The sequence below is a fragment of the Macrobrachium rosenbergii genome, chromosome 12, assembly GCF_040412425.1.
Source record: "Macrobrachium rosenbergii isolate ZJJX-2024 chromosome 12, ASM4041242v1, whole genome shotgun sequence".
Lineage (NCBI taxonomy): Eukaryota > Metazoa > Arthropoda > Malacostraca > Decapoda > Palaemonidae > Macrobrachium > Macrobrachium rosenbergii.
In genome coordinates, this window is record NC_089752.1 from 102,304,164 (window position 1) to 102,330,972 (window position 26,809).

The 26,809-nt window shown below is 40.4% G+C and overlaps 1 protein-coding gene across 1 annotated transcript in view; it reads right to left on the reverse strand.

Annotated features, from left to right (window-relative positions):
- Positions 1 to 26,809, reverse strand: part of LOC136844161 (uncharacterized) — a 340,577-nt gene that overhangs the window by 222,526 nt on the left and 91,242 nt on the right. The window contains exons 8-10 of the mRNA XM_067113178.1: positions 20,038 to 20,234; positions 6,957 to 7,142; positions 2,230 to 2,408 (exon numbers count right to left, since the gene is read on the reverse strand). Coding sequence (XP_066969279.1) covers positions 2,230 to 2,408; positions 6,957 to 7,142; positions 20,038 to 20,234 — 562 coding nt within the window. The remainder of the gene's footprint in view (positions 1 to 2,229; positions 2,409 to 6,956; positions 7,143 to 20,037; positions 20,235 to 26,809) is intronic.

The window sequence follows — 26,809 nt, forward strand, 5'->3', positions numbered from 1 at the left end:
GAGATTTTTGTGTCATAGTGATATATTGTGTGTTTTGTGAGCGCGGATTTGGCATTTGATAATGCAGTCCCAAAACTCATCTAAGCATTTCCTTAAGCCCCAGAGGAAATATCCTGGTGAAGCAAACTGACCTTGTTCAAGTTTTCTTGCTTCTTTTGAGACTTATCCCCATTCTAGTTGTAGTAGATGCAGGTCTAATTCTTGTAATGTAACTAATCCTTGTCATTCTTGGTCCCCTCAACAATGGAGGCTCTTTGCCAAGAAGCAGCACCATAAGAGGAAGTTGGAAGAGTCATCTTGGGAAGGGTTCTCTCCTCTTCGATGGATGTTTCTCAAGTTCCTCATTGTTCTGCTTCTCCCTTGTCCACACTTCCTCCAGTTGTTTCTTTTTCCTTGGAAGACTTTACCCCTTCCCATTTTTCCATTTATTTCCTAATGATGCTCCCTCTTTCTTGGGTGGGAGAGTAACCCCCACATGGAAAGGGTGGAGGCAGTGCCATCTTGTTTGTCTGTTTCAGGTTTGGATGCCCAGAAGATTCTGACGTTTGGGCCTTGTTACGCCTATCAGGGGTACCAACCTTAGCTGGCCTATTATCCCACTTCATGTCTTCTCGCTTTCCATTGTAAGCCGCCACGACTGGTATGATGCCATTAGACCTTCCAGCGCATAATCTTGGGTCATTTCCCATTAAGGCTGCAGCTTCTTGGGTTTCCTGCTTAGCCGTCACGACAGTTACCACACCAACAGCTATCCCAGCTCCTGTACAGAGTTTTTTCTGCTCCTGTGATGTCACAGCTGTCATCAGTTTCTGTAATGACATCATCTGCTGCTGCTCCATCTGCAGACTCTGTGTTTGACAGAGTCAACTCGGTCTTTCGAGGGAAGTATGGACATGTTCTGAAGAAGAAACCATGTACATCTCCCTTTCTTCTTCTATGTCTTCTTTGTCCTCTTCGTCTTCTCCTCCTGTTCATCCTTCCCCCATCAGACGTTGGAGGGTTAAAGACTGCGTTGCTGATCCTCGCGCAAAGAAGTGAAGGACCATCTACATTTCTCCTTCGTCTTCATACCACGTCTGTGACTCTCCCATGCGTGTACGTGTTCCTGTCGGTGACATGCCTTGTCTGTCCGCCTCTTGTCTCCAAGAATCTCATTTCAAGAGGAAAGCTACAGTGATTCCGTTTTCCCCAGTTCATCCTGTGCAAGTTCAGAGAAAAGATGACAAAGCTCCAATCAAGGAATCCCAAGTGGTAGATCCTACTACAGTTCTACCCTCAAATGTTCAGAATCCATCACGTCTGCGTCCATGCTCTCATCTACGGACGTTGTCTCCTCATTGTTTTCCTTCCATCCTGCTACTGGGGATGTTCTTTCACCTTCGCATTTCCACGCCCGTCTTTCGAGAGGTCCAGTCAGTCCTCGGCCTTCCAGACGTCCGTCTTACCTTCACTGTAAGCCACATTCGCCCAAGGAAAGATCATGATTTCCCCTCTGATTCTCAAGGATGTGGACATGTAAATAGGCATGGCTGTGAAGACAGAAATGGACGTGAGAACAGGCACGGCCGTAGAGATAAGCATGGCAGTGTGGATGGAAACAGCCGCAATTCTACACCAGGTGAGTCAGGCATGCGGACTCGCCATTCTTCACCTTGACAACATTCCTCATCACAATCTCCAAGGAGAGACCAAGGCCAACATTCGTCTTCCCATGGCTGCGGTCGTGACTACAGTATAGCCCTTCCAGGCTGCAGGATGACGCACATCCGTTGTGTGAGAAGAGAATTTCTGCGCCTAAAACCAATGATCTAAGCACTTCACATCCCACTGCATCAAAAGACATTCTAACTCCCACAAAAGTGTTAGGGCCTGAAAGATCTTATGCTCCCTAATGCAATTTTGTTGAAAATATATACCATATAATACCTTAAGCCATGCAGCATCACATCTTATGATGCAAAAAGTTTTTAAAGCATACTGAAAAATCACACTTGTGCATCTCCTGTAAGACAAATATTTAGTTGTGGATGACCTCAAATCAATGACCTCTTTTCATGGCATTTGTTTCTTTCCATCTTAACAATGTACTTAAACTTAAATATATGGAGTTGCTAATTTCCATGATCACATTCTGCCAACCAATAAAGATCAAACTTTTTCATGAATATTGATAAAACATTTTAGGTGATCAGAAGGTAAGAACATTTACTAAATTAATATATTTCATACCTGTCTGTAGAGCAAAACAACAATCACCCCCATACCAATAATGAGGACAATTACTAAAATATTCAGCACATCTGCCGTCAACCATAGCCACAGTACGTGTAAAATAGCACCCCACCATCGGATAACAGAACCAGACGTCACAAAACTGATATTCAAACGTTTCATTTCGTCAAAGCCATCTGAAAAATATTTTTAAACATTTGTCAATCCACAGTAAAAGGTAACTGCAAATAGCAACTACTGTATAATCATCCCAAAAATTTACAGGGGTTGGTAATCTTAAAATAAGTCTCACTATATATACTTACTGTATTTCCCAGCATTGAAGACCCCATTTTTCCCTGAAATAATTCTCAGAAATTTACTGTGAATTCTAGTGGCTAAAGTTACTTTTGTATAGACCTAGCCTAACTCCAAAGAGAGGTTATCTTAACTTGACAGTATTCAGAACTGCCTCTATATGACCTCTGAATGAAGAGTGTAAATTACAGAGTACTTTGTTACAATAGTAAACAAACTAAAATATAAAAAAAATGTGTGAAATCATATAGATTTTGTCCCATATCAGTAAATCTTACTATGCAACTATCATCATCAAACATGTTCGTGTGTCACTGTTACAAAAGGTAACAAAATGCAAAATATTTTGGGGTTTTAAAGATCAAAATAATTTATTCTTATTTGAAATGTTTGTACAGCATTGTCAATTTTAATCCTTATCCTATTGTTTTTTTGTTTTACTTGGGATATAACATTCATGTGGTGTTTTTAAAGTGTACTTGTGCATTAAATTGTTATTCCTTATTTTCAATATTTTCTATTGTGACTTTTTTCCTGTACCTGAGATTAAAAAAAAATTGCTTTGTAAGCCAACATCTCAAAAGAATAAAACCTTTAAACACTGCACTAGCTGTAGCCCCATCCATCTGCATGCACCGAGACACTGTTAGCCAAGAAAATTTCTTACAAAGAATGGCTGAGCAGTTTGTATCGCAGAAGCAGTAATCTGTTCAGTTTTTTACTTTGCTAATATGCCAGTTTCAGAAAAGCTTACCAAATATTAAAATCAATGAACATGAAAAAACAAAGTAATGTACCTTTAAAATAAAGGGACTGAAAAAACTACAATAATCAATATGCTGTAGTACCTGAAGCCACAGTGCTGTAATACAATGAGACATCTGAATATGAACAGTGCATCAACCAGAACAAAACCATCAACTCATGATACTGTGACCTTATTTTTATGTTTGATTATTTTTTTTTTCTAATAGAAACTGGGGTGCATCTTTGAGGCTGAAGTATCTCCAAAGCTGGAAAATACAGTACAGTACATGCAGACGTTTTAACTTGCAATCTACCAAGTTTTGAAAATCTAATTTACAGTCATCTTGAGAATAACATGGGTTTAAATAACAAGTTTTTAACTTAACATGGACAAATATTTATGGAGATATAGATTTCTCACATGATAACTTTGATTTAGTACAAATTAACTCATGAGCATCACTTTCAAATTAGCTGTGCACCTGGGACAGACTCAAGTAGCGATGAAGTCACAAACACCAATGGTACCTGGCGGCAGGAGAGGGGTGTTCCCAGATGTACGATAATTATTGTAAAATACAATCATTTGACCTTCTGTACGATATACTGTATGATGCCATGCGTATGAAAATGTGAAAATTCAAGAAACTGTAAGATAGTCGACTGGAAATATACAATACTGTAACTTGAAATTTTTTGTAAATATGAAAAAATATTCAAGTAAATATGAAAAAATAAGTAACTGCAATCTCTCTCTCAGCTATTTGTGAAGTGCAAACTAAATCCATTATTGGAATAAAACTGAAAATATATATATACATTCAACCAGGTTTACCAAACTAATGGCTTGTCTAATAACTCACTGCTGTTTCTTATAAGTAAAAACCACTTACTACAATACAGCTAAGGTATGCAAACTATAAAGGAAATATAATTGCGCAATGTATGTTTTAAGCCTTTCTATAGTTGAAAAGTTAAGAAACTGATGGAAATGCAATTAGAAATTATAACATATGTAAAAACCATGAAAGTTAATAACCATTCATACAATTACAGTGCTACCCCACTTTTTCGCGCTTCATTTTGTCGCAGATTTTTGTGGAAAACATTACTGTATTCACTTTTCTGTGGGGAACTTTCACTAATTCGTGGATTTTGTAGATAACATTACTACAGTGTAAGTACACTGTAAATTATTTTTATCATAAAATTCTGTATTTAGTCATGACCACAATATGAAAAAATACAGTAATTAGTGAATAAACACTTTTCTTCTATGAAAAAAGCTAATTAGTGATAATTTTAATTGTTTTTACCAATTTATAAAGAAAAAGGGACGACTTCAATACCTATGAGAAAACGGCTATGTTTATGTAAACATTATAAGGGTAACTTGATTAGCTGTCAAACGTTCTCTAAGACAGATTTATTTAATTTGTATTAAAGATATATTTAATTTGTATTAAACATTTTACAGATATTTTGTTGTGTTTACAATCATATTAACATTTTAAAATTATTAAATCATTGTTATAAGCATTTTAGGAGGCATATATACATAAGAGTATCAGTTGTAAAAGGGTATTAATCTAAGATGACTTAGGGTGTTTCGTGATGATGGTTTGGGGTGTATTTTTGTTTGAGCTGATATTAAATTGTTTTGGTATGATAATTTAAGGTATATTTTTGGTTAAACTATTAAATTAGGCGGTGAACTTTTAAAATAGACAGTTATAAGCATTTTAATTTAAGGGGTACAGGGAATTTGGCAGCTATAAGCACTTTTAGAGGGGTTTTGCATTTCTGCAGTGGGTTCCGGAACCTATCCCTGCAAAAAAGTGGGGGAGCACTGTAAATAAACTGAGTGAATGTGGAAACGTAAGCAACACCCCTGAAAGTGTGCTGCACACAATATGCAAACATTGCATAACGTTTTGGAATGTTATGACACGAAATGAGACAATGGTTGAGATCAAATAAAAGACCAGTAAAGGTAAATTATTTTCCAATAATAAACTGATGTGTGGTGTGACAATCATCAAAGAGTTAACTGAAATAAAGATAAACTGATTGTATTTTGGACACAGCTTCATTGGCCAACTGACAAACCTTGTGAAACATAAATGTATATATTGGGCAAGTTACAAAACACATTTAAGAGATAAACTGAAAAATTAATGACCGAGATGAAATATGATAACCGAGATTAGTCAGTTAGTTATGAATGATTTGTTTAACCAGACCTATGAATCCTTTTAGGGTTCTTCTCGGGCTGGGGAAAAAAAAGGGGGGGGAAGAATACATAAAAAATTAAATAATTAAATAAATAAAAATAAGAGATAAAATATTCTCTTGTGTACTATAATATGTGTATTCATGAGTCAACAAAATAAATTAAAACAAAGGAGCTAAATGATGACATCTTCTTTATCTTCAGCTTTTCCCATCTTTATATGGGGTCGCTGTTTGTTATTAGTCTTCTAAATGATGACACCATCACTAATGAAATATCATATGTAGATATAAACACGCACGCACACAAGTAGAGCTTCCGTGATATCATGCAGTAAAATGACAAATCAATTATGATAAAAATGACAATGATTAGTTACTTTTCATAAGTGGTTTTAAAATTAATTTACTTTGGACACATCATCGAGAAATGTCATACGTACTGAAGATGTAAACACAAGGTAAGTTTTACACAAACACACACGTTACATAATGAAAACTGTACAATAATATTCATGCAGAAGTAAACTGATACAACTTGATGCTACAAAACAAAAATAAGAAAACAACATAGACAAAACCAGAGTAAATTTTTATGAAGAAGGTATCACGGAAGCCAGAGGAAAAGGAAGAGGAAGGAGAGGTGATCGAGGAGGGTGAGAGGAGTGACGAGGGATGGCTGGCAGCAGACAATAGCAGTGCGTAGTTGCCAAAGTGAAGGTGAGTCTTAAAATAAAATCAGGAAGTGATTATGCTTTTGAGAATTTACTAATGTGACAATTCTTCACAAAGAAGACAGAGAACTTAAGGGGGATATTCTGTACACAAGTAATTTTTTTCCAAGCAGCACCGGAGTCAAAAGAAGAGGTAGGAGGGAGAATGATTTTGTGACCTATTAGTGTATTAGCAATAATTCTTTCAATTTATAATATAATATACACTGTATTTAAAAGTTATAATCCCATAACTTTCAACACAGGCAAACTTTCTCAAGAATCAAGGAACATAACCCCTTATTTATAGTTTCTTATACGGAAATAATGTTTTAAATAACATTTTTTAAATTACTTGGCATCTTCAGGAACATAACCCTTGCATCATTCAAGATGTGACTATAATAAGAAGCATATAAATAAGACAGCTAAGTCATAAATCATAAGCAATTCTAAAAACTACATTCATTCTGAGTGCCATCCAATGGTTATGAGAATTTGGTATGTCATACATCAGAAAATTTCTCCTTGTAATATGTGAGGATAATCCTTTGAGGTAAGATAACCGTTCAAAATGAGAGATTGGCACTTCTGACAAGCAATCTTAACATAAATTCCTATCTAACTGGAAGAGCTAACTTCAGAGACCAGAGACTAATACTAACGCATGCAAATATCTACCCTAAAACTGCACAGTAACAGAGTAAGGCTTAAATCTTACTTTTCTTCACTCACCCCATATGACAGTTACAGTTTCCTCCTCAAATGTGGGAATTCCTCGTCTGTTAGGCTTTGATGACCTTGTGTCATTTTTTTCATGAGTAATACCAAGGGGAAGGATGCGATCCCCTAAACCTATTAGTTCCTCTGGAGTTGCTTTAGCCAAATCTACCTTTCCATTTTCTGGAATCTCATAATATCCTGAAACAGAGAATTCATTACAAAATATCCTAAATGCAATCACTTAGTATTAGTAAATGACTCTTCAAGTACACATAATGACTGCTAAAATCACCTCTTCCTGCGAATTTAATCAACAGCAAGAACAAAACAATATATTGAAACATGCTGGTTCAAGACAGTTCTGCAACTAAACTAAAACTTACAAAGTCAGAAGTTAAAATATCAATATATTCCAGTAAATACAAACAAAATGTTTTTAGAACGTGAAACAAAACTGCAACAACTTGTACCAATCAAGGGACATGCTAAGTCCTTCTATAACCAGCCAATTACCTTCAATCTTTTGTTCCTACATGAAATGAAGCAAAAGAGGGTGCGGCATAGGGAAAAGAGTACTCTCATGTGATTAGTTGGTTTATGAAAATTGTGCTTTGTGTATAAAAATACAAAAATTTTTAAAATTATTTGTATTTTTCCTAGGTATACAAGCAGTAACATTTTACATCAATCTAACTAACAGGGGAGACACCCATGAAGGTTGGGGGTAAGAATATGCCCCTTCACGCCGACTTTCCCAACTGGACTTTTAAGTTGCAAGATATGCACCACTGGCAGAAGATGGAAGTCAGAGGAGGGTTTTCTACATTATGAAAAGTTGGGGTTTGTATAACAAGGAAAAATACAAATTACTTAAAAAGTGTGGTATTTGTTCCTAAAGATGTACAAACTGATTGTATTTTGGACACCTTTCATGTCTGGAGACACTAATTAGGAGGGAGGTACTGCCAGAAAAGAGGGCAAGCGCCCTAGTTTGCCTGGAAGGTGCCATCATAGGCAGAGCAACGGTATGAGTTCACCTCTCTGGCAATCCCTTGGCAGATGGCCCACAACCCATAACTCAGTTGTCCTGACACCAGTGTTGTGAGGCATCCGCCTCCTCCTGCGTCACTGGGAGGCACTACGGTTGGTAAATCCCAAAAAACTCATAACTCCTCACCCAAATAGGTTAAGGTAATCAATGGGTTTGGAAATAGCTCTACAATGTTCCATCTTCCCTTGTTAGAGGAATCAAGGATCGCATTTTAAACTCAAAGAACAGGAGGTCATAGTGCACTTACGTCTTCATTTGGGTCCAGCTCGTACGACAGTTCCCAATGTGATATGATGAATGAAGAGGTGCTGTCCTTACCAACACCTCTAACAACATTACCAATGAACACCCAAACTCAAGTACTCTAATGAGACGTCGGGGCCCCTGGGGGGTCACAGTAATAACACTATTTATTTGACCTGCCACCACAGGCCCTAATGGGAGTATCTCAGGACTTGTAGGCAAAATTCCTTGGGTTGCAGCCCTCATTACCTATTGAACTGATAAGTTCTTATAGAGTGCTAGAGAAAATCCAAAACTCCCTACAGTTGTGAGCACATGGGTGTGGCAGGGGTTTGTCTTTGGCATCCTACGACCCATATGCTCTGGAAGTGACTTCCCTTAGAAAAAGGGAGATAGTGTTCTTTAATACCTCCTTTTTATGTCTTCCCTGTGCTAACAAAGAGACGTCTTTGCTCCAGACAGAGACTTTTTGTCCTTTTTAGACAGTATTTTAGGGCACAACCTGGGCACAGTAACATCTCTTCTGGTCCCTCACCAACATATTCACAAAGGGAGGGGACCAAGAAAGGGCCAAATCTTGGATCCAAAACTGAAGGGTTTTGAGCCTTAGCCATAAACTCCAGAACAAATGAGGCAGAGACTGATCTCAACCCTTCTGTACATTGGACGAGGTAAGATAGCCCATGAAACTCTCCTGCTCTCTTGGCTGATGCAAGGGCTAAAAGGAAAACCACTTTCAAGGTCAAATCTCTGGCTGATGCTTAAAACAGTCTCATACAGGGCAGTCCTCAGACTATGTAAGACTAAGATTAAGTCCCATTTGGGAGGTTTTGTCTCCCTCAGGGGAGCAAGACTGTTCAAAGCTCCTTATCAGCCAAGATGTTTCTGAGGAGGTGGAAAGGCATACACTCCATAATTGGAAGACCTGGGTGACGGATGCTCTATAACCTTTAACTGTGGAGGCTGGCAGCCTTTTATCTCGACAAAGAAAAACAAGTCTCCTAAGAGCTGGAGAGGTACTGAGAGGAGTGTGACCAAGTCTACGATACCAATTGCAACAGAGGGCCCACTTTCCTGGGAAAATATCTGCTGATGAGGGGCAAAAAAATCCAGACATTTCTTTCACTGTTCTTCGAGAAAAGCCATTCTCTCGTAAGAAATTCTGGATAACCTCCACCTGTGAAGCTAAACTGATTGTATTGCTTGATGGTATCTGTGAATATGTGGTTGTACGAGAAGACTGAACCATGGGGGAGCACTCTTGGAGTGTCTACAAGGAGAGATTACAGTTTGGCATTACAGAGAGCGACCAGTCATGCAAAGATTCAGGTTGACCAACATACTGTTCAGGATTTTCTGAAGTAGATTGAACAGTGGGAAAACACACATTTTGTTATCCCACAGATGATGAAAAGCATTCTGCACTGCTGCCCACAAATCAGGGAGCGGGGAGCAGAAGACAAGAAGTTTGTTGTTCAATTGGGTGACAAAAGGTCGATCATTTGACATCCCCACACCCTGAACAGATTTTCTGCCACTGCCTGGTGTAGAGACTACTCTATCCCGATGACTTGACCCCACTGACTCAATTGGGCAGTGAAAAGAACACTGGAATATACCAGGCTTTCAACTCTATTAAGTATACTGATGCCGACTTGTGCATCTGTATGGCAAGATGGCACAGTTCAGGGGATACTGTTCCCCCATTTGTTTGTGTTGGCTATTATTGTGGTGCTGTCACTCATGATCACCAACAAGTGTCCCATTAGACAATGTAGAAATGTCTGCAGTGCCAACCATAATGCCATCATCTCAAAAAATGATGTGCAATGTCTGAAGGGTCAGAGTCTATGTCCCTGAAGTGAACTCACCTCTCAGATGAGTCTCCAACCTTCTCAAGAGGTGTCTGAGAAGGGAAGATCTGGGAGGGGGGGGGGTTTATGAATTTAAGGATGGCCCCTGCAGGAGATTTCTGTTGACAAGCGCCATGCTAGATCCTCCCAAACTTCTTGGGTAAGAGAAACAGGATGATAGAAGGGATTGTCCAGGAGAGACTAATGTCTTTTCAACTGCCAATGAAGGGAACATAAGTGTGACCTTCCGTTCGGAACTAGTTTCTCCAGGGACGTGAGGTGACTCAACACTGCTTACCAATGTCAAGCCAGTTGTCTGTTCTTCTCTAGGATGCATCTTGCTACTTCTCTGAGGCTGTCTAATTAGTGAGAGGCAGGGAAGCCCCAAACTTCCTAATTGTCAAGAATCATACCTAGATATCTGATCATCTGTTTGCACACCAAATCATTTCTGCTGGCTGATGACAATCCCAAGACTAACAAGGAGTTGCTTGTCCTCAAGTAACTCCACCTCCGTGGAGGCTAGGATCAGCCAGCCGTCTAGGTAATGAAAGAAATGGATTCCTTTGGAATGGTCTCAACTTGAGACTAAAGCAAAGACTCTGGAGAACACTTGAGGAGCTGGTGGGAGGCCGAAGCAGGGAGCTTTGAACTCGAAGACCTTTCCTTGGCACATGAATCGAAGAGACTTCCTCAACTTGTGGTGGACTTGAATATGAAAATAAGGATCCTGAAGGTTGCTTGAGATCATATACTGTAGTCTCCTTACCTAACAGACTCCAACCCTGAACGGGCGGTTTCGATTGTGACGGGTTTGTTTGATGTAGGTGTTGAGAGTAGAGAGGTCTATGACCAGTCTCTAACCCCCAGAAGCTTTTTCCACATGAAAAAGGCAATTGTAGAAGCCAAAGGAAGAAGAATGGACAACCTTGATCGCACCCATTTGGAGCATGGACTCCACTTTCTCCCACAGGATGTGGGCTTTGGTAGTGTGTGTTGATACATCAGCAGTGGGATTAGTAATAGGGAGAGAGAAGGTTGACATTCCTTGAAGGGTATTCAGTAACCATCCCTTAACCAGAACTACCCACTTCTCCACTCCTAGATGCTGCCATACCATCCAAAAATGAGAGCGACAGACCCCGCCCATGTGGCAGTGGGGGTGGGGGAGTGCCAATCTGAATGGAAACTTTCTCTTTTCTTGCCCCTACACCATCTTTTGGACTGACCTTGGAAAGTGGGGCAAAAGAGCTGGGACATATCCCTGCCCTTTGTTTCTAATGGTGGGGTAGGGTCTTGCCAAGGTTTCAACTACTGAGGTTTCATTTGGGAGTTGGTGATTAGGCTAAGGGGGCATCGACAGTCTAGAATTTGAAGGTCTGCTTCCATGTCTACTTGAGGGTAGCAGCTCATGAAATAAAGGAATTTTGTTCTTACCTCTTGATGGTGACCTCTGCCTCTACCTTTGCTGGGTGGAAACAGAAAGCAGAGTCTACGATGGAGCTGCCCATCGAGGAGAGCCGACTCTCATGAGAAACCTGTTTCAACATTAATAAAAGGATGGCAGTTTGTCTAAGGAAGATGGTGTTGGCCCATAAATTGGAGGTTTGATAAGCCATGAAGGTGAAGGTTCGATGCCAACATGCAATTTTCAGGCCTTCTGCACATATTAGGAGGGAAGATCCTTCATAGGAGGAGGGCAGTCATTGTGCCCTGTCAGATGTCCTGCCAGGGAATGGCTTGAACAGTTGACATCATGAACAATTCCAAGTTATTGGCCTCTGTGTAATTAAAGGAATACCTCTCCTGTCATAACTTATCTAAGGGCACATTATCAGTAAGGCAGCACAGTGCCATATCAAAAAAGGGGGCAAGTCGGGTTTCTTTAGGCAGATAATCCTTCCACTGCCTGGCCAAAGGAGGGGTGGTGAGTAGCTTTCCTGATCTGCTGGCTGCAAGGGAACTATATAGCCGCAGATCAATTAGTTCACCTCAGCCAAGACATTTTGGGGATGCTCAGACCAAGGTAACCTTACCAATGGTTTCACCTCCAGAGCAGAGCCAATCATCCTCCCCCAAAAGAGGAACTGAAGTTAAAGCTGAAGCAGTGGTTGTCTCTCTGAAGCCACTGAGCTCATGAATGAATGCAATGACCTCTTGAAAATATGGTTCAGGTCAAAAGTAGGCCCCAAAAGGGCAGGGCCCTAGTACTTGATGTCTCCAAAGCATCATGGGGAGCAGGAACTTCTGCTTTCTGCTCCCAGTCTTGACTCCTCTCTCTATGAGCCAGTGCTGGACGGGTTGAAGGAGGGCTTCTTCTCGAAGGTGTTGCTGACAGGAAACTGTAGTAGCAGCAAGGTGGGCAAGGAGGGAGAGGCAGTGGGGACAAATCATCCCAGGCATGGGGGCATCACTGTTCTGAGTGTCCCAGTAGTGGGACGAGGCAAAGTGTTGGAGGAAAACAAGAGTCGTATCCCACCTACTGGAGGAGCAGCCTGCCCTATGGGACTGATGCATGGAACATGAGTATCCTGAGCTTCTCGGAGGGAAAAAGTACCTTCCGTAGGGGCTAAGGGGGGAGTGTGAGTAATGTCTACTCCTGCAGTCTATGTACTATACCTTTAACTTACGGACTAGGAACATGATGAGAATGAGAAGGGGGATTCCTCCTATCCCTAGAATGTCGATGATAGCTGTGGGGAGGGGGGGGGGGGCAGCAGGACTGCCTAAAGGAGCACGAGTCCAAAGCCCAAGGGGAGACCATTTCTACTTAAAACATCTATTCCCTGATGGAGATCTACTATGGCAATTGTTTCTATGTGATGAAAAAGAGCAGGGGTTGTCCCAGAGCCAGGCTTGTCCCGGTGCGATTCTTTTCTCTTGTAAGCACACTGAATCCGACAATGATGAAGCTGCTGATCGGTGATGTTTCTTGGGAGGCAGTGTCTTGGTCTCTCAGGAAGAATAAGTAGAGGGTGAGACAACCAGGGCAGGCTGTGGGGGAAGTGAGAGCCTTCATGGTCTCAGCTATGGGAGGTAGATCCTGGGGGCGGGGGAGAGGAGCCAATGAAAGTAGCACTAACTGCTCTCAGTCATGTCCTACTACAGAGTTCAGAAACGCAGAGAGAGAAGGAGAGCTGGTAATCTTAAGGGAAGGACATACCCTCTGAAGCTGTAAAAGACTAAGCTGTTTAGTTTCTTCCTCCTCCAAAAAGACGGAATGTGGTCTGATAAACAGAGGATTGGTCTCCATGCAAGGTGAAGTTAGAGGAGATGGGGAAAGGGAAATTCCTGAAGGACCAGGCATCACTTCCAGTAAGGGGTACGCCTACTAGAAACATCCTTCTTTATTCACTTCTGCCTTCTCTCATAACACTCCCACTGAGAAGACCACCACAAATCACATTCAGGGCCAGGAGAAACTTGAAAACACTCTTTCCCCATGTAAGAAACACAAAAAGAATGTGAATCTACCAACAAAAGATACACAGAATGATTTCAAGCCCTATCATGGTCTACACAATGACACTAATCTTGACATTCCATGCTGGCAAGCACAGAAAACAAAGTTAAATAAGAAGACTCATAATAGCACAACATGTGCATGAGAGCTCCACTTCATAAAACATGAATGTAGGAAAACAGGAAGATGAAATGAAGCACAAAACACACAAAAAGGCACAAATACAGGACATGAAAAGAGGGAGCATGTGTGACACAACTAGACACAATCATGACCTGAAGGACAACAGGGAAGTCGGCATGAAGGGGCATATCCTTCCCCCAACCTTTGTAGGCATTTCCCTTCTTAGTTAGTACAAGAGCCGGTCCAGCACATGAAATAAAGGTAATCCAGATATGAAAGGTGATAGGCTTGTGGCCCCATAGGAACAAATAATCTTTTATTTATTATACACACAATTATCCCTACATAATGACTATTGTACCAAAGGAGGTATGAAATGCTTGAGAGGAACACCCCTGGATCCTACAAAATTCTTAAGGCCTGGTTAGGCAACAAGAAGTACTGTTGGGCTCCAATCAGACACTAATAGCCACAACTGGTGCCACACAACTCCAACTTCAGCTGCATCTTGGAAAATTACTGCAACAGATTTAGTGATGAGAAGATCATAAAGCTTCTCTGGAGAATCTACATCATAAAACTGACGTTCATCTACTAAGGTCTCCCAAAGGGATTTAAAAAGACATTCGATGTTAAAGATGGTAACCACTTTGTCAAACACCTCTGTAAGACATACTGTCCTGAAAAACACAAAAATTCTCTGCAAGCTGTTCATCAGAATCCTCTACTTATACAATACAATGCAGCAAAGAGTTGAATCTGGCCCTCTTTGAAGGAGTGCACTGGGTGCCAAGTACTAGGGGGCTGTGAGAGTCTCTAGGGACCAGGATAAGTTGTCCTGGGAGGGAAAAAAGTTGACAAGTGCCAATCTGGGTAGCATTAGAGCCACTGGACAATGTGACAATGTGGCGGAATTTAAACCACAAACAAACAACACTCACCCTGATCTTCGGTTGCTGGAGATGGGTAAAGGTCCACAGTCGCCAATCACAGCACACAAAACCACAAAACAAAATTGCAACCAAACCCTCCACCAACAACGAACGAAAAAAAAGAGACACATGCACCATCAATATCGGTACCGGTATCCAAGACAAAAAAAAAACCAGACGAACTGCCCGTTCACTTTCAAGGTTGGACCTCAACTACTCAAGACTTCCCCAAAACCGAAAAACTCCCGACAGACAGACAGACAGCGCCGTAAACCGAACTCCAACAACCGAACCACTCACAACGACAATTACACTCGCTCTCTCTCTCTCACAAAACGTTGGGAAATGCTAGATACAAACAAATTTATTCATCCCTCTATAATTCTCCCCTCTTTTAGCATTTCCCAACCAACACCTTTCACACTGCATTCAAATCGCCTTACGCAACACCCACGGATGCTCACTAGCAGGTCCTCTAGATCGCGTTCGCGGGCACGTAATCATTCTCTCTTCTTGCAACATTCAAATTCACATCTTCTCCTCCATTCTCTCTCAGATTCACGCTACCTTCTTCACTATTACCACTCTCAATTTCATCCACAATCTCATCTATACCCTCTAACTCGTTCCCAAATACCTCCCCCAATTCTTCAACTAACCCATCCCATTCGCTCATTGACCTTTCCAATTCTTGCAACGATTCATTCATGCTTTCAATCACTCGTATATTACTGCTACGCTCTCTTACTCTGACACTTTCGCTCACCTCCAACTGTTCACTAACTCCTACACGTTCAGTCAACTCAGTTATATCAAACCCGCATATGCTATACATTCTATCCATACCATCCCATTCATCCGTATTACACGCTTTATCACTCATTTCCACTTTGGCACTCACACCCTATCACACAACTTTACGACCATTCCGTTCACTTACGTTCTTCCCTTTCTTACGTTTTCTACCATACTCTATCAAAACAAATTGCTGATCCTCATGCAACAACCCCTCACGTACATGCATCACACGCACCGCTTGCATCCTGGAGGACCCACCCATTTGAACCCCCTTCACACTCAGTTTCCCGAATTCGCTGTCACAGTCACCCTCTTTCGTCTACATACACTTGATACATGTCCTTCCATTCCACATTCGACACACTTCGCTCTCGGTTCTGAACACATTCTCGCATAATGCCCATTCTTACCACAGCTGCCACATATTACATTCACTCGGGTACCCCTACAACCATTAGCAATATAACCCACCTCTCCGCACCTGTAGCATTTAACCCCCCTATCTTTCGTACACTCCCTTACCAAATGTCCCGATTGCCCACACCCGAAACACACTCCTAAAGCCCACCTACACTCATTCTTTGTATGTCCTTCCTTTCCACATCTAAAACACTTCGCTCGACTTCCACTCACCAACCTTCCCCTTTGTACACTACTATCCCTAACCCCGTCCAACCCGTTGTTCCCTTTACAAACCCACCATTCATCCTCACTGGCACCTCCACATTACTTGCTCTTACACTCCTATCTATTACACTATCTGCCATTCTCATTGGGCCCCTCAACACTGCATCCCTAAAGCTTCCAAACTCTGGCACTCTCTCATCTACCCCAGCCCTTACACTTACACTTCTGCTCTCTTTTATAACCCTGTCAAGCTCATAATCTTCTACAATTTCCAAAATTTCTCCCCAAGTCAACCTTTCATTCGTCCATCTTTTCTTCTCCTTCCGCTTCAAGTTCACAAATTCTCTAACTCCATCTGGCACTGTCCCTAACAACTTCTGTACTAACTCCCTTACATTCATCTATCCCATCATCCCCAAACTTCTTCCTTGCCAACGTCTCCAGCCTACAAGCATACAGTGACAAGGTTTCCCCAGCTTTCATTCTTGCCTCATCAAATTCATTCTTCCTCTTATACTTAACACTTTTCGCTTTCATACGCCTCGCTTGCTCAACTAGTCTAGCTTTCACCTTGTCATACTCAACATCTCCCACACTCATAATAACCCTATACATATCAAGCAAAAAACCCAGTCAAATATTCTCCTAATTCTCGTGCCCACACTCTCTTACTTTCCCCATACTTATCCTGACAAAACCTTTCATACCCCTAAAGAAATCATGCACATCCCTACTTCCATACTCATTATACCTTTCACACCAGGGTACCTCCCCTCAAACATAGCCTTTCTCACTTCTTTCTCACTTTCACTCTCACTTTTCGCTACTTTCACTCTGTCCTTTCATAACCTCTTCCGAATACAAAGAGTTCACTTCGCACTTACATTCATCTTACTCATTACACTCTTCTTCCCCCTCTTTTTATCCACTTTTATCCACTACCTCCATCCACCTCACTATCACTACTGCCTTCACCCTCTCCCTTCTTTCCTGCCTTTCCCACTTCCTTACCCTTCTTACCAGTTTCCTTTCCCTTTCCCTTCTTCCCTTTTTCTTCCCCTGACTTATCCTTACTTTCCCTCTGTTCCTTCCCTTGCTTTTCATTCCCCTTTTCCTTACCCTGCCTTTCATTCTCTCGTTTCTTACTTCCTATTTCCCCATCACTTTCATCACTCACGCTTCCATTCACTTCTTCCTCCTTTTCTTTCTCTCTTGCCCCTTCACACGTTCCAGAGGACCTGCCTCCAACAGCCCCTTCTCCAAAAACACCCTTGAACATACCTTTCACCATTTCTTCCACACTTTTCATCATTCCTCCAACTTTTATCCATCCTCTCTACCATCCTGTCTCCCATTCTCTCTTCTGACTCTTTCATCTCCCCTTTCATTTCTTCTTTGCACTCCTTAGCATTCCCCCCATCTCCTCCAACTGACTCCTCAACTCCAAATTCTCACTCCTCAGCCTCCCATTCTCCTCCTCCAGCCTACCCTGGAGTTCCCTAGCCACCCGGAGTTCCTCTCTCAGTTTCTCTATCTCACTCATCCTGACCTCTTACTCTCACTCTAGCCACCACAAACAATCCTAATAGCAATTATACAACAGCCCCACATTGGGTGCCAAATATAATGTGGCGGAATTTAAACCCACAAACAAAACAACACTCACCCTGATCTTTGGTTGCTGGAGATGGGTAAAGGTCCACGGTCGCCAATCACAGCACACAAAACCACAAAACGAAATTGCAACCAAACCCTCCACCAACAACGAACGAAAAAAAAGAGACACATGCACCATCAATATCGGTACCGGTATCCAAGACAAAAAAAAAACCAGACGAACTGCCCGTTCACTTTCAAGGTTGGACCTCAACTACTCAAGACTTCCCCAAAACCGAAAAACTCCCGACAGACAGACAGACAGCGCCGTAAACCGAACTCCAACAACCGAACCACTCACAACGACAATTACACTCGCTCTCTCTCTCTCACAAAACGTTGGGAAATGCTAGATACAAACAAATTTATTCATCCCTCTATAACAAGAAAAAAATCAGCCTACAGGCCAACTCACAAGTACAATCATAGGCCAACTAAAATGTGATGCATGACAGCCAGAACACAGACCACTTGAGATTTACTTCAGACAGAGCAAAAGACTGCTTTCATGGCCTCCCAGACAATGAGGCCTGGAGCTGTGCCTGCGCCTTGGGGGATCTAGAGCAGCCATGGTCACTGGTACAATTAAAGGCAAAACAAAATAAGTCTGCTGTTTCCCAAATTTTTCCACTTGCCATATACTTGACATCCAATGACACCTGAAGTACCCACATGATTCTTTTGTTCAACCCATCCAATGACACTTGAAGTGTCCACATGAATCTTTTATTAAACAAAGTGTGAATAAAAGGATAAAATGTTGAAATCCACCTTCAATTCATTTACTGCTCTGCAATGCACATTAGTAACTATACATCATCTGGTTTGGTGCAATGATAGATATTCTGTTTGGTACAGCTTGAGATATTTAATGCTATGCTGGCCTTAAAACATGATTTATATTGTTTGTGTTTTTCCATAAATGATTTATGTATGCACAAAGAGCAGATAACTTAAGTACTTTATATACTTCAGAGACTGGAAATTAGTGTTCATCTTGCAATACAAACATGTTCCATTCAAATCTATTTCTGGTTCATGGTAAGAAACTTTTGAGGCAGTGACAGAGAAAGAGAGCCTATTCCTGTTCTTAATCTAATACATAGCACAACACAATAGATTTTAACTGCTGGTAGTAAGTTATAAAACATTTAAACAGAAATAATTGTTTGACAACATCACTTTCACCCTGACTTATCATTTTTCTGACTCAGTAGCTAATCCTATTCAGACCAAATGAAATAGGGTTGATTTACTGGCTCATTTTATGGATTGTCCTGTTATCACTATAGTTCTGTAATTATAACTGGTAAAGGTTATGATGCCATGTTATTACTGCAATTATAAAAATAACATTACTATTATTATTATTATAAACTAAAGAAGGTAGCTTCAGTGGTGTTTCTTAACCTAAGTGCATTTGTGTTGCTGTGCTGCCACGGTGTAGTAGTGCTGTGCAACTGCTGGGTCACATTTTTGGGGAAGCTTACATATTCAGGTTTTTATCACTGAATGCCTCACTTCTGAAGATGGATTCTCATAATAAAGTATGAGTGTTTTGGACATCATAATTCTGAGCCTACCTAACATATTGAGATTCCACATTTTAGGATCTTGCATATTAAGAGAATAGTGTATACTCAACTCTAAATATCTCATCCTCACTCCATGGCAAATGTTGGTACCAAAAGGGAAGTTTTGCTCAATTTGCTTTCTTTGGCAGTGAGAGGTTAAATGCAGAATAATATTAAGTTTTACATATGGTCCAGGAACACACATGAGGTTCAATGGACCTCCAGTCACCCTTTGTTTCATTTCTAACCTGTGTGACGAACAGTTTCCCTATTTTTGCATAAAACAGGGATCTTAGGAAATTCAACAATTTCCTGAAACTGCAAGAAGCAGATATTCTAAAGTAATCATCTAGGCTGCTTAAAGACTGCTAAATCTTAGGGTAGATCTGATGACCCAATTTGCTGTACTGCTCTGTATCAATATTTTTCTAAGGCAGAAGATGATTGGGTGATGAATGGTGACCATATATTTATTCTAAATGAAAACAAAAGTAAAATCAGATTTTTGCTTGAATCAAGCATTTTGTCCACTACACCAATGAATTTACGTCTAGCAGCTAAAAAATATTTAATAATGCAAAAAGTTTTTGAACTTCCAGAAACAGCATGAAATGGTCTGACATATAACATTAATTAAAACTTGTGATATTAATTCTGTCACTGTAAAAATTATACTTTTTACCAACTTAACTTTATTAGCAGCTTTCAACACTTTTTTTTTATTTCACAGAAATCAGCATACTGTATTAGAGTACAGTAATAGAAGTACGTACCTAATAACAAAACTTCTGGATTTTTTTCTTCTTGATCTTTGGGTGTCATGGATGTCCGAGCTATTGTGCCTTGAGATCCAGGAGGGCCTCCTAAAAGTAGCCTTGATCCTTTGCGGGAAATGGTCACAGTAGTTTCATCAACTAAGGTTGGGACTGCATACACACCTGAACTGCATTCTCCAATATATATAGTTGGACTTGGAAAGAAAAAAAAAAATTTTTTTGTATCAATTTTGTGATTTTAGAATAAATCATTCAACCTCATCAATTATAATTAGCCTTACTGTAGTTAGAAGTGTTGAATTTCTTAGACATGTAACTTTTGTAGTACAATAATACATGCAGAAGCAGAATAACTAGAAAGCCAAAAAATGACAGACTTGATAAGCAAGCACACCTCTAACCAATCAGTATGAAGGAACTGCCATCCTCATACTTTGCATGTGGCTTGGAGCTTGCAACTCAAATAGAATGAAATGGGAGGAAAAATTGTTATTGTAAAAACTTCAAGTTTCATGATAAACCTATCAATCATAGTTAAATTGTCTTTCAGTTGAAAGAATGAAAGGGAGTATACCCAGTTACTGAGAAACCCAATGGACTTGAAGTGTATTTGGGGACAAAAAGGGTCAAGAACCATGTATCCACCTCAAAGATTCCTTTAACTAGATGAAGCAATAGTTTGTGACTCCTTAAAAAAGAAAGAAAACAAGCAGCAATGAATCAAGAGACATAGCAGCTTGTAATCCTAAAGGCTGAACTATCTTTCTTGGAGGCCCCTTTCAAAATGCTAACAATGGCACCTATGGTCCATCAATACAGTTACTTCTCTTCCCCAAAGCACAAGTATACCTGTATCCCTTAATTGCTGATACAGCCATTCTGATTACTGTCTAGCAAAGATAACCTTCCTCTGAGGTTGGGTTGAGCCGATGAAAAACATAACCTTCCACCTACAGAATGCACAGTAGATTTATGAGACATATTTTAGGAAAAAAGTTGCATTTTCACCGCTAGGAAATGCAGTACAGTAAAATATATCTAATGCTTTACTGTATATCGTAGTTTTGCAGAAACCTTTCAACTAAGACATAAGGACAATGTTGAAGATTCTGACAAAACTTCTTTCAAGAGATTTGTGTTTAATGCGAGTAAATCAACATAGATGGAAATTTGGTTAATCATATAAAATATAGTATGCTTTAAAGTTAATATTACAGTTAACCCCCATATTCGTGTTCTCACGATTCGCAGATTGCTCTATGGAACATATGTACACATTATTCAATATAATTTCATATAATTTTCATGACTATGCACTTTTTGTGATAAAACTATTAAAATACTCGAGTATAAGCATTTTTAAAGTTTTCTGTGTTTGAACTACCAAAATAGGCAGTTCTAAGTGCTTTTAGAGGGGTTTTAAGTATTCGCGGATTTTAGCTATTCGCAGGGGGTGTGGTACACATTCCCCGCGAAGACAGGGGGTTTACTATATATTAAATTTTCTAATGAAACGTTCTGAAGCCTGAGCAAGCCAAATTCCCAGGGGGTTCAATTCCACTTCTATGTGTCTCTTTCTTGAATTGTTGACTTCCACAGCCCTACTTTGGATATAATCTGCTTAAATTAGTTATTTATTTCTTATAAACCCTGCCATTTACACATCACAATGGATTTCAGCAATATCACAGTCGTTTATGGGATTTTTTTATTTACATTAGATCTAGTTGCAACTACTGTAGACTTGGTTGCCTTGTCTGAACAGTGAATCCTAGAAAATGAGTTTAGTACAATATTATCTAGAATTCTCTAATACCACACTTTGTTTAGGCTTGCATTCATTTCATTTTCCTTCAAGAAGGAGAAAATAATTACAGCAAAAGTTACATTACCTGCATAAAATACTATTTCATTTGCTAGGGCAATAATCATGTGGCTGCTGCAGACAAAAAAGAACAAAAGTCCCAACACTAACACCTTTAACCAAGCAAATATTCTAGGACTGTTAAAAATACCACAGGGGGCAACAGTTTCCTGTCACTTATAAAACTTTAATAGGGATCAAATCCATTATCTCTAGCCAAAGGCAATACTGCAATCAATCTGAGAAATTCTGGACTCATGACCATTGTCAAGGATGTCCTGGCTCAAAGGAAGCAATCAACTAGATTCCATGTCTTATGTAGGTACTTATGACCCCAACTTTCCAAAAACTTTAGAGAATAATGGTAAGCCTGAGACTGACATACAATTATTGCTATCTATACTTGTTTCCTTTCAGATGGAACAGTATTATATCCTGTAACTTTAATTTTTAGGTGAAAATACTTTTAAGAAAATGGATATAATGTAAAGAATTTAGAAGACTGCAAGCAAGCCATAAAAAAAAGAAAAGGAACAAACTCAAGAGGAACTTCTTCAACCCAAATGTCTGTATTGTCTCTCAATATTTTTTACCAATCTTTTTGAGTAAAGGCAAATTTGGTGACATGTAGCTCAGAATGACAAGAGGAATATCAACTAAAAAGTTTTGGCCCAAAAAATATAAAAAGTTGCCACACATCATCCTTAACCCCTTGTGGACGGGTAACATACATATATGTTTGCATACAGATAGCTTTGTGAAGTCCAAGGAACATACATATATGTTCAAGATTTCGTGCCATTCAGTTTGAACAAATTCTACGGGAAAAATGTTTTGATCACTTCCATGGGCTATACTTGACTTCTGGCAACTTACACGGCCAGTCTCTAGTAGCTCAGTAGAGGATAGAGAGAGATCAGTCTGACTTGAGATGTCATAGGAGAATGTACTGCCGCTCTGGAGCCCAGGGCATCTCGGAAATATTTTACAATAAAGATGTTCAGAATTTGTTATTGACTTTGGTTCTTACTTGTTATGATACTGTGTGAGCTGTAATTATAATTTTACAAAATATGATAAAAAAATATTACAAAAACATTTATAACATGGTAAAATTAGCATATTTTTATGACCGTCTTTTGTTAAAGAGGCCCCACGCACGGTTAGATACATTCACTTTCAACTTCCCAAGGAAGGTACAGAAAATTTTTTTAGGATTTTTTTCTTATACCATGTGCAAATGCATATCTTCCTCTTTCCATTGATGTTTTTTTTTAAATTGGCCATCCTTAAATTTAGCCTGGTCCAGCGGTGTGCTTAATATATATTTAGCCCGGACTATGAGGGGTTAAGAGCAGCGTTAAGATATTTTGTCATTAAAATGTTTAAGTTTCTTATTAGCACATAAGGGACTGTAGATATACTTAATCCAAAACATGAGGGTCATAACTTCGTCCACACAAGAAGAGTTTTTAATCATTAATTATGGATATGGTTGATGTTTTACCAAATATTAAAAATGCTTTCAAATCTGTAAAAGCAATTAAAACTACTGAAGTACTGTACATACAAAGGTACTTTGTACAAAAAAATACCAAGAAATATCTACATATATTTCAAGTCAATGAAAAGGAAAATGAAGTTTTCATAATAAAACTAATATTGTAATACTTACCTGAACACCTGAATTAGCCTTGGTCACCTACCAGCCTGAACTACATCCCCATAGCTTTTACCCACTAAGCGGGTAATTAATTGTCAGCGTTACCAACGCTTACAGGAAAATCTTGTCAAATGAGTTACCCGAAGTACCGTTGGCAACGCTGCTGCAAGTCCCAGCCGAGTGAGGCAGATTCCCAGTTGCGTTATTCACTATTCAAATTAAAGTGGGGAGGAGGGTGGGAATCATTCAGGTGTTCAGGTAAGTATTACTATATTAGTTTTATTATGAAAACTTCATATTGCAATACACTCCCTGAACACCTGAATTAGCCTGATTAACAAAATTTTAAGGAGGTGGAATCAATCTAATTCAGCCCAACCTGCCAACATGGAAAAAAGGTAACTCATTATTCGCCTACTCTGTATAAATGAATGTATCCTCACCTGGTTATCCCACTCGGCAGGTGAGGATGCCTATAGAGAGAGTACCCCCGACGTCAGTCTCATGTCTAGGTACTATCTGAGTCAAGCTACCTCTCATGTGGTATTCAAACCTCCTCATGGATAGAGGGTAGCAAAAAAAAAAAAAAACCAACCTACCATGTGGCTAATCACAGCCTCCCATGAGTAGCGGAGAACGACGAACCTCCCATGTGGCTAATCAAAGCACTCTCATGTATGGAGGGGTACGATGAACCTCCCATGTGGCTAATCAAAGAACTCTCATGTATGGAGGGGTGCGATGAACCTCCCATGTGGCTATGGAGGAGAAGTTGAGCGTGCAGGATCTTTGAGTTCTTCGCAGCTCGTTGCCGCCGATGTCTGCGCAGAAGAGGTTGAAGAAAGCAAACCTGTCCACTGGATCTGCCTAACTTCACAGTACTAACGCCAAACTTAATATCCTCACTATGAATCCCGACCAACAGAGAATCCTAAGTTCCTTATACTACATTCATTACCTAAAGTTCCCCCCCCCCCAACATTACTACGTACAGTAATTATAAGATCGAGTTGGTCACCACAAAGGGACCCAGCGAGTAACTCTTCTCCGAAGAAAACAATATTTCTGAGGTAGAAAGCTGTGAAAACCGACACCGACTTCCAAGTGGCCACCTCTAAGAACCTCCACACTAAGAGAGTACCCCCTCAGCTAAATGAACGCACCCTTGATAATAGAGTTAGCCGCTACACACGCGCTAAGAGAATAACTCTCATGTAAGGAGGAGAACGATGCATCTCCCAAGTGGCTATTCAGAGCCTACCATGAGGAATGAGGTGTGCCGAGCCGTTGACCCTCCGCCCTGCAGGTTGCGGCAAAGGCAGACGACTGACGAGCAAAGAAATATCTCAGCGCCGACGAAAGAGCCTAGGCTAGCCTATGAGAGCACCCCCTTGGACTCTCATAAGGAAACTATCAAAGACTAGGATACTTAAAACGTACTAACCTAAGTTCATGTGATTATACTATCACTGCTGCTTAAGATTCTAAAGCCTAAAAGGAATTCCACTATCTGGTTAACCTAAGAACCCCCGCACTACGTGAATACCACCTTAGCTAAATGACCACACCCTAGTGATAGACTCCGCCGTTACACGTGGACTACGGGAATAACCTTCCGAGCCTTCACACTAAGAGAATACCACCTCAGCTAAATGAACGCACCCAGATAGGAGACTTCGCCGGTATACGCGCTGCGGCGAATTGGACGTCTCTTAAGTAAAGGAAGAAAACACTGGGACAAATTCCCAAGTAAACTGCCTCCAGAATAGAATCACTGAACAATTCCTTAGAAAGAAAGATGAAGTGGACATACTCTGAATACTGTGCAGTCAGGGTAATACAGAGCTGAAGACAACAAGGACGAACCCTGAGAAGCCAGGGAAATCACCAGCAATAAAAGAAATTCAAAATATTAAGTAACATCTGGAATTTTTGGGGGGGAAGGGTGCTGAATTAAATGAAAAAACTGTTAAATGCTAAATATAATGTATGGTCAAAATTAAACTGTATTCAAGGGCATAAAGCTCACACCACATGAGAATCGTGTAGTGTGCCCGCAACTGTGTTTGTGGAGTACAGACAAGAAGTGTACACAGAAGCAGACAGAGTTTCTCAACCTTTGATAAACAGACTTTAGTATTCGCACTGGACATAAAGACATACCCACTGGATTGCCAAAACCAAACACTTGCAGATAAAGAACCTTAAACGAATGAGGCTGAGTTTTAGCCTCCGACTCTGTCTTCGCCACAAATTCCGGAAGAAGAGAAATACATATTTTCTGCCTAGGAAACCAGTCTAGAAAACTTCCCGAAGCTCGCCCACCTTCTAGTTGCAGCTAAAGCCAAAAGAAAGAAAACACCTAATCAGTTGTCTTAATGTTAGAACTTCCGACAAATCTCAAGAAGGAGCCTGAGTCGGCAAGACCAGACGTTAAACTTAAAGGAACATAATAAATCATAGATGATCTTACTACAGGTACTAGAAATTTTCAGGAAGAGGGAGCAATGTATTGCTAAGTGTTGAGGGGTAGCCAGCAATAGCCGAAAATGAAAGAATCTTGACTTTCTGAAAGAATAAGAGAAATCAGCTATTTTGGTTATGGCAGGCCTAAAGATGGAATGACCTTCCTTACGACACAGACTTCCATAGGTCCAGCTGACCTGGTAAAGCTTACGGGTTGACTTTCTCAAGCTGAAAGAAACACTGTCTAGACATAGCTTTAGAGAGTCTGGTCTGTCTAGCTGTTCGCTCGGCAGTCACCTACAACTAGGTTCATCATGCAAGAGTTTGGATGATAATGGTGAAAATGCGGTTTTCTAGAAGATCTTCTGCATGGGAAGGAACATCGGAACTTCCGTAAGGTGCATTAGGAGTTCCAGAAACCTAGGGCGTAAGAGCCAGCAAGGAGCTAGAGTCATAGACGTCTTGACACTCCCGCAATTCCTGATTACCTGATGAATGAGACCGAATTGCGGAAAGCATACACCCCTAAGGTTCTATTGATCTTGTTCCCTCAAGTTCTCAGATACGACACGGCAGTTACGATGTCGCAAAGCAGACCCACTACTCTGTCGTGCAATAGGACTGAAAAACACCTGAGGGTTTCCTTTACAGCCCTGAGTTCCCGAAGATTATGACTCCTCTCGTTCCCGGTCCCTCCAGAGGCCCGAAGCATGGGTTCCTCAAAGGTTGCTCACCAACCTTGATATGAGGCATCTGAGTACAGGTGAACGTCGGAA